Raw genomic sequence first — 8,925 nt, 5'->3', positions numbered from 1 at the left:
GGAGATATTTTTGTGTGTGTGTGTGTGTGTGTGTGTGTGTGTGTGTGTGTGTGTGTGCACGTGTTGCAGTGGGGGGGGATTCATAGCTTTGGAAAGCACCCACTCAGAGCAGTTATCTAGAAAGGAAGAGCTTTGGTGAAAGAAGCACATTATCTAACCTTTCTATTCTTGCTGCACCATATCCCTAATACGCTGACCAGTTTCCAGGTTACAATGGGGAGATTTCCTACCCAAGTGATGTACAAATGTGCTCTCTCCAAGAGGCAGATCTCTAGGAAGGCTTATATAGCTCCAGATAACACCAAACCCCCAAAGGATGCCTGCAAGGGGGTTTAGTGGGTCATTTATTAGTAATCATTCAACTTACCTGAGAAGGCTACACAATTCAGCCCCAGAAGAGAGACTGGCTTGTGCATCTAGCATATCCAGATGCTAACACAGACACCTGGAATAAACTAGCAGTAGGGTGAAGATGCCAAGCAGGTAAAATAGTAAGAGTCACAGGTGTCCCTGCCTTAACAGAAAGCAGATGTAAAATAAGATGTTAAGGAAGTGGACTGATGGCCTCCATTCTTGGCTGCCTGCTAGGGGGAAGGGGCGAAGCAAAACCATCGCTGATGTTGCAACTCTCCTGCAACCCTGCTGCATCCCCAGATTCCAAACCATGGGGCAAGAGCCAGATTTGGCCCCGCAGCCCCCTCTATCCCATGCAAGCCAAGCCGCACAAGCTGCTAACCATGTCAGGGCCCAGTTATATGAAATGGGGACACCTGCCCCCCCAGATCCCCAAGGGCACATAGCAGCCCCTGTCCTGAATGGAGGTAGACAGTGACCCACAGCAGCCCCCTCCCCACTGCCTGGAGAAATGGGATCAAGCTGAAGGGTTCCTGTGACCCCCTCAGGGCAATCTCTGAACCTAAGGACAATTTAGCTTGCCAGCACGAGATGCCACCATACCAGTTGCCCTGGCTTCATGTGTGACGTACATGCACAAGCGCTTTGCTGAATCAGGGTCTTCGTTTCTTTTCTAATCACTCTCTTCTTCAGACCAGCCATGAGGGAGGGAGCAAAGTCTTAGTCCCCACGTGGGGCCACCATTGCTCTTACTGTGCACACTCCTTTAACGACGCATTCACACCATTAGGGCCACAAATGGCAACTCCTTTCAGGCCACTGCTGCCTTCCCTACAACCATATGTAGCCAAGAAGAAAGTGAGGTGAAAATTAAAATCAGTGTGTGCCGATCCCTTCCAAGATGTCCACCACCAAATCTCCTCCACGTCCGTCAGGCTGCCGGCACCTCCGGGCAGGAACCATGTTGTGTACATCATCGCAAAATAATCAAAGAAAGCATATATACGCTATTATTTGCCTATAATAATGTGTGTTGGGCAGGTGAGCCTAATTTAGACCATATTTCTCTAAGCCGATGCTATCTGCCAGACTGAGTTTGAATTCGGTTTTGACTCCTTGAGGCAGGGACCATGTCTTTTTTCCAGTATTGAACAAATAATAGTACACTGTTCACACTCAGTAAATAGTAAAGACCACTGCCTTTGGGAACAAACTGTATTTCAGATTTACCAGGGGAAAAAACAAAACACCAAAACAAAATGTTGCAGAGAGGTTAACGATAAATATGTGAAATGAGCAGAACACTCCTGGTCACCCAGTCATTTTAATCCTTTAAATTAAATTACATTTTAAATTAATCTTAGAGAATACTCAGGCAAAAAGAAACAAAACACAAAAACAATAATGTGGAGCAGCTGTGATCCAACACACAATCCCAAAGGCATTGTAACTCAAAGTGCCCCGGCCAAAAAGAGTCTGTAGTCCTAGAACATACATATATATGTGAAATCACATTAAAAAAATAATATTACACTGAAAGTATGCTCAGGTTGCAAAGTCCAGTATTTAAAAACCTAACACACGGCAGAGCTATTGTATCCTGTGCAGCTTTAATTCAAACTCCACTGCATGCCAGTCGGCCTGTGGCTTGGCCAAATGTGAGTGTTTTTTGGAGGAACAGTAAAAGGCACATCCATGACTATCTCCCTACCAGTTTCCAAGTCCCTGCTCCAAAGTATGGAGGCCCGAAAGCTTCTAACTTGAAAAGGCTATGCAAGTTTTGTTTTTTAAATATGGGCAAAGCGAAGCCTTTTCCCTAAATCTCATTCTTGAAACTGGATTTATTTTTTCTGCAACTTTCCCCAAATACTAATCTAAGGCAGATACCCAGTATTTAAAAAAAAAAAAAATTAGCCTAGATGGTTAACATCTGATAAAGACATAAGCAACTGATAACAGGGCCTTATAATGGAAAGGACTTATAAAAATCTGTTTATGTGCAGTGTAAAAAGCTCCAGTTCATTCTGACTTTACATTGCAACTTAAGAATTATGATACTGAATCGAAAGGGGGATCACAGAATCACAGAGGATGAGGGTTGGAAGGGACCTCAGGTCACAACCCCCTGCTCCAAGCAGGACCAGCCCCAACTCCACCATCCCAGCCAGGGCTTTGTCTACCTGGGTCTTAAACACCTGCAAGGATGGAGACTGCACCACCTCTCTGGGTGACCTGTTCCAGCGCTTCACCACCCTCCTGGTGAGAAAGTTTTTCCTAATATCCAACCTCAACTTTCTTTGTTGCAGCTTGAGCCCATTGCTCCTTGTCCTGTCATCTGCCCCGCCCTGAGGACAGCCCAGCTCCGTCCTCTTTGCAGCCCCCCTGCAGGGAGGTGAAGGCTGCTATTCAATCCCCTCGGTCTTCTCTTCTGCAGACTGAATCAGCCCATTTCCCTCAGCCTCTCCTCACCAGTCCTGTCCCCCAGCCCCACAACCATTTTCATTGCCCTCCACTGGACTCTCTCCAATGCGTCCACATCCTTTCTGTCGTGGGGGCCCTAAACTGGACACAGGACTCCAGATGTGGCCTCCCCAGTGCTGAACAGAGGGGAAGAATCACGTACCTCGATCTGCTGGCAATGCTCCTACCAATGCAGCCCAGGATGCCGGTAGCCTTCTTGGCACCAAGGGCACACTGTTGGCTCCTGTTCAGCTTCTTGTCCCCTGTCCCCCCAGGTCCTGTTCTGCAGAGCTGCTGCCCAGCCCATCAGTCCCCAGCCTGTCCTGGTGCATGGCATTGCTCCCTCCTAAGTGCAGGACTTTGCACTTGATCTTATTGACCCTCATGAGATTTCTTTGGTCCAAACCTCCAATTTCTCGAGGTCTCTCTGAATCCTAGCCCTACGCTCCAGCATATCTGCTACTCCCCCCAGCTTGGATCCATATAGATTGGTATCCTGGCTGCACAAAAGTGGCCCGTACCTGCTTGCTCACCTGTCGTGAGCAGTAATCTTGTTTAAAACTGGGTCGATTACTTCGGCTTCTCAATGCCTGACGGACAATTATAGAGTGGAGATTCTCTGTGGAAGTTCACAGTTCTCGGTGGCCATAGGGGACAGGACTAGGACTAAGCCTCAAGCTGCAACAGAGCACATTTAGGTTGGTGATAGAAGGAATTTTCTGACTATGAGGGTGGCCAGACATTACGCTACCTAGAGCAGTCATGGCATCTCCATCCTTGGAAATTTTCAAGAGCAGGATGAACAGACATCTAGCTGCGCTGGTTTAGTCAGGGATGATCCTGGCTTGAGCAGGGGACTGGCCAAGATGGCCTTGTGAGGTCCCTTCTAGCCCTACTTCCCCATCATCCTTTGATCTAATGCCAGTATGAGTCATTCCTACATGGACTCACTATTTCACCGCATTGGGATGTAATATAATTTTAGAGAACAGCAACCATGCAAGAATTAACACACAGGGTTAAAAAAAAAACCTGCTTCAAGCAGGTCACAAAATAATTGGGATTGCACAGGACTTGGGGGAGGGGGAATTAGAGACACACACACACACACACACACACACACACACACAAATACCCACTGGAGAACTCTTAGTCTTAGGTCCTTTTCCAGTGTACGACTGTAGGTTTTGCAACTACTTCTTAATACTCTCGCGCCACTGATAATAACCATATCTGAGCCCATGAAACGCCTTTTCTCTTAACACAGACTTGTTGCCATTTGGGCACCTGCACCTAATACTGTACCTGGGCGTGCACTTTGGGAAAACTGAGACACCCATCTCGTCATGCCCCATCAGGAGAGCCAGGAGTCCCTAGAGCCCCATGAGATCTAGGCCTCGTTATACAAGCACTCAGTGAAACAGTCCTGGCCTTGAAGAGTTTACAGTCTGAACAGAAAAGGTAAAGGGGTGTGTAGCAACCCACCATGAGGAGAGAGCGTACCGGAGAATTAGGTCTCGCTGGAAAACACAATCAGGGAGCAGCCGGACTGATTTTTCTACACCTATATTAATCTAACACCAACAACTCAGTCTCTGCACGGCTTTTCCCTCCCTCAGTCGAAACTTCTGCCTCCAGTACCAGAGTGCTTAAAAGAAAAGGAGGTAGAGCAAAGTATGGCCAACTGTGTGATGGATTCATTCATGACATTTAAGGCTAGAAGGAGCAAACAGATGATCCAGTCTGACCTCCGATACCACACAAGTCGAAGGATTTCACTCCTGCACCGAATCCAATACTATGCCCCTGTCGGCAGCATTATCTGCCAGGAAGACATCTAGTCTGGATCTGCAATCATCTGGAAAGTGAGATGCCGTAACTTCCCATGGGGTCTTGTGCCAATGTTTAATCAACCTTAGTGTTAACAGCTTGTACCGTGTCCCTAATTTGAATGCAACAGGCTTCAGCTTCCAGTTGTTGGCTCTCGTTCAGCAGCTCTCCGATGAGTTAAAGAGTGTTTTAGCGCCTGACAGTCTGTCTCCACAGAGGGAGATTCCCCAAAGGGTTTCCAAAAGCAACCCCAGTGTAGTTACCTAACAGTCACTAGAGACCCGATACCTCCCACCCCCTATAAACTACTACCCACACACGCTTCACAATCTGCACATGCTGGGACCAGACCCTATTCACTCACCTGAGCCATTTATTAGCCATATGCAAAGTAAGTACGACTTAGATAAATGGCTTTCAAACTTCCTGGAGTCACAAAGTCCTTTCATATCACTTCTCCCGCTGCAGAAACCCTGCCGAGGGCAGTGTGAGCTGACACAGAGCCAGGCAACCCCCCCACCATTACCCCTAGTCTCTTTGCAGAAGCCCTGGCGAGTCCTAAAATCCCATGGTTTTGCAGAATTTAGTTTGAAAGCCACTGAAGTCATCTCTCCAGTCAGGAGTCTGGCCCCCCATGCTGGGCACTGGATACACACATACTATATCCCGGTCCCTGTCCCAAAAAGTTTAGAGTCTCACTTAGAGCAGACACCATTTACCAGGGTGCCCAAGACAGAACAAGCAAGGCTCTAAGATAAAAATGGGTTATTCCTGGTTTGAACCTACAAAGAGCAGTGTGATGCCCCGTCTGAGAATAAGGAGACACGGGGCTGGAAACAGCCTCATCAATTCTATTCCCAGCTATCACCCCATCCAATTAAATAATCCTTTTCACAAACATATCCAGTTGCATCTTAAAAACAGGTAGACCTTTTGTCCCCGCTACTCCTAGCAGAGCCTCACTGCCCGGATAGTTAGAAACCTACTTATTTCTGGGCTACACTTGGTCACAGCCAGTTTATACCATTTATTTTTGTGCCAATGTTATCTTTTAGTTTAAACAGCTCATTTCCCCAAGCCCTGAGGTTTACCTTCTCATCAGAGAAAGTAAACAGGTAAAGATCTGGTCCTCATCTAGTAAAGGTGGAGTCCATAAGATCCTCCATCCATGCCACCAAGCAGTCTGGGAGATGAGCAGAGTCCCAGCACCGCTCAAGAGCTGGTAGACAGAAATTTCCAACAGGAGCTTATTTGGTTTCTAAGAATCACAAGGTGCAATTAAATTGTGTCACATCCAACGGTGCAATTAAATTATGTCACATGCATCACATCCAATGGTTTTAGGGCAGGGGTGACCAAGATACGGTCCACGGAGCCATGTCACCCAGCCCACGGGGCTCTCCCCGGGTTGTGACAATTCACCGCTGCCCCATGGGACCAGATGAGGAGGGCACCAGTGCCCTGGATGGCCTTTACAAGTTTGGAGAACGATCAGTAAATAGGTTTGAATACTTTCCCTGCCAGCCAAAAGAAACCCACACACCGACCAAGCTTTTGCCACCCATGAACTAAAAGAACAGCAGGATAATTCTTGGGACAGTCCCTGGATCTGTGCACCTGTGACAAAACACCGATCCCACTGGGCACAAATCTCAATAGCATTTAAAATACTACCTAATGTCCAATGAACAAGGAGTTGGTGGGGGCCAGGAGTACCAGGGAAAGAGACCATGGATACCTGGGCCGGATTCCTACATTTTTAAGTGCTTCAGCCAGGAGTGGGAAGCTGCTCTGTGGAAATCTAGATGACCATGCACACTGACTAATCCTTATTTATTCTCCTCTCCCATGCTACTTAAAAAACACTTGAAATGGCACAATTCATTGACCAAGTCAGCAGGGGCCCAGTCATCATTTCATCTCCTACAGCCAAATTCTGCTCAGACATAAGGAAGGGAGAGGGGAAAAGTCACAGTCAAACGGTGACCGGTGTCAATTCAAACAGAATAGGATGCTAATTCTGGAGTAACCACCAGCACTGCTTGGAAATTACAAAAGATTTAACTAAGCAGAATTTGGCCCTAGCAGATCCTGAGTGAAGGGATGGATGTCTTTTGTATCCCAGTGCTGCCCCATTCATTGCATTAAGATTGCCCATCTCAGCTTTCCTAGCATGCCTGCCACCATCGTTTCTAAGCCCCATCCAGGTCAAGAGAGCTCAGCACAGGCATGGGTCCCAGCTCAGGCAGTGGCACCAACAAGGGCAAGTTTCCCCTGGTGTGAGCTGCTCCACAGGCGTGCACAGCGGGGCTGCAGCGTACCATGCACAGAGCTGGCTCCTGCAGGGGAGCAGCACAAGCGAGACCTGGCACGATGCCCGAGACAGAACAGACCCTGGCATAGGTAGGTGCAGCTCCCGTTGAAGCCACGGGGATTTGGGATCCTAGGAGGTGCTAGCCAAAGACAGCATCTGGGCAGGTGTTACCCACTCTCATGGCATAGATGGGACACTCCTCTTGTACATCCTCCAGCCCTGGCAGTGCACAATTGTCGCTCCGCTGCAGCAAAATGGAGCAACTCCTGAATTATGCCAGCCTGAAGGAGACCCGACCTGTACATCCAGGGCCAGTTACACTCAGTGGCCAATTGCACCTATTTCCTGATGGGCTCACGCCCAAAAGGTGAGCTGCACCAGTGCCTCTATTGCACGCTTACTTCTGGCTGGGCTGGGCCAAGCCAGCGGCCTTCAGCTTCTGTGCCGTGTGTGTCCTCTGGTGGGCAAGGAGGTTGGACATGTTGCTGAAGGCCTTGCCGCACTGGCCACAGGGGTACGGGCGCTCCCCGGTGTGGATGCGCTGGTGCTTGGTGAGGTCGTGCTTCATGCTGAAGCTCTTCCCGCAGTGGGTGCAAGAGTAAGGGCGCTCGCCAGTGTGCGTGCGCCAGTGCGTGTACAAGTTGGAGAGCTGCCGGAAGCCCTTCCCACAGTCGCTGCACACGTATGGCTTCTCCCCCGTGTGCACCCGCTGGTGCGTCTTCAGCTGCTGGCTCTGCCCAAAGCTCTTCCCACACTCCCCGCACACGTACGGCCGCTCGCCGGTGTGGATGCGCTGGTGGATGACCAGCTTCTGCTTGTCCTTGAAGCTGCGGTCGCACTGGGTGCAGGCGAATGGGCGCTCCTCTGTGTGGATGCGCTGGTGCCGCACCATCACCTGCTTGACAGCAAAGCTGCGGCCACAGAGGTCACAGGCAAAGGGGCGCTCGCCGGTGTGGATGCGCTGGTGCTTGATGAGGTTAGAGACATGGGTGAAGCTCTGGGCACACTCTGGGCACTGATAGGGGCGCTCCCCGGTGTGCGTGCGCTGGTGCCTGGTCAGGTACTGCTTCTGCCGGAAGCCCTTCCCGCACTCCGGGCACCGGTGGGGCTTGTCATTCACGGGGTCTCTGCTTTCTGCTTCTGCCCCAGGCACCAGCCCCTTAGGGCTTGGCTCACACAGTGAGCACAGGATGGGTCCCACTCTGCCTCCAGGCCCCAGACGGGTGCTGGGGAGCTTCCCCGAGCACCGCGCGCACCACTGTGTGGGGGCTGGCTCACTTTCCTGCAACTCGTACAGGTTCGTGGAGACTCCCTGCAGCTCGGGGCTGGGGGCAGCGCACGCTTTCCACCCCTCCAGAAACACCTGGTGCATCTGCAGTGTCCTTGAAACTTCCTCGGGGTGCTGCCCTTCAGACTTGCTCCTGGAGCCACCATCTGCAGGAGACAACCAGAGGTCAGTGCTTGGGAAAGGGAACGCGCCGGACTCCCCCAGCAGCAGCGTGGGGCTAAACCTCCCCTTCCCCCCAGACGCCAGGTACGGCTTTCTGAAGGCACATGCTCCTAGATCCCCTACCAGGGAGTGGAGGATTTGGGGTCACAGCCAGGGAAACAAAACAGGCCATTCATCTTTGGGAAACACTACCACAAAGCAGGGGCTCACCCTGGTCTTATGAGAGTTGCTCCTCTCTGGTTATTGCCCCATACCCCTCATGTATTCCTGACCACCGCCAAATAAATGTGTTGTATGATTGGGGAGCAAACACCAGAGACCCCAAGGAAACCCTGTTAGGTTTATGGCCCAGCAGCTCCGCTCCCAAATCAGTAAGATAGTACTTTACGACCCCAGAGAGACAGAAGATGGAGGGGGAAAGGGAGCTTGGCTGGAAATGGGCTGGCAGGGGAAGGAAGCTGGACAGGCTCCTGATGATTACAAAAAAAACCCTGCTGGAGGGAGCTGAAGGCACAGG

The 8,925-nt window shown here is 50.3% G+C and overlaps 1 protein-coding gene across 3 annotated transcripts in view; it reads right to left on the bottom strand.

Moving 5' to 3' along the window:
• Positions 1 to 1,551: 1,551 nt before the first annotated feature.
• LOC102568660 (zinc finger protein 135) overlaps positions 1,552 to 8,925 on the bottom strand; it is a 32,267-nt gene continuing 24,893 nt past the window's right edge. For 2 of the 3 annotated variants that reach the window (XM_019485642.2, XM_059729400.1), the window contains one exon: positions 1,552 to 8,392. In XM_019485642.2, coding sequence (XP_019341187.2) covers positions 7,356 to 8,392 — 1,037 coding nt within the window. In that variant the 3' untranslated portion in view covers positions 1,552 to 7,355. The remainder of the gene's footprint in view (positions 8,393 to 8,925) is intronic. The other variant, XM_019485644.2, reaches the window with a different exon arrangement.

This window comes from Alligator mississippiensis, chromosome 5 (assembly GCF_030867095.1).
Source record: "Alligator mississippiensis isolate rAllMis1 chromosome 5, rAllMis1, whole genome shotgun sequence".
NCBI classification, from domain to species: domain Eukaryota; kingdom Metazoa; phylum Chordata; order Crocodylia; family Alligatoridae; genus Alligator; species Alligator mississippiensis.
This window is presented reverse-complemented; position numbering and strand designations above follow the sequence as displayed.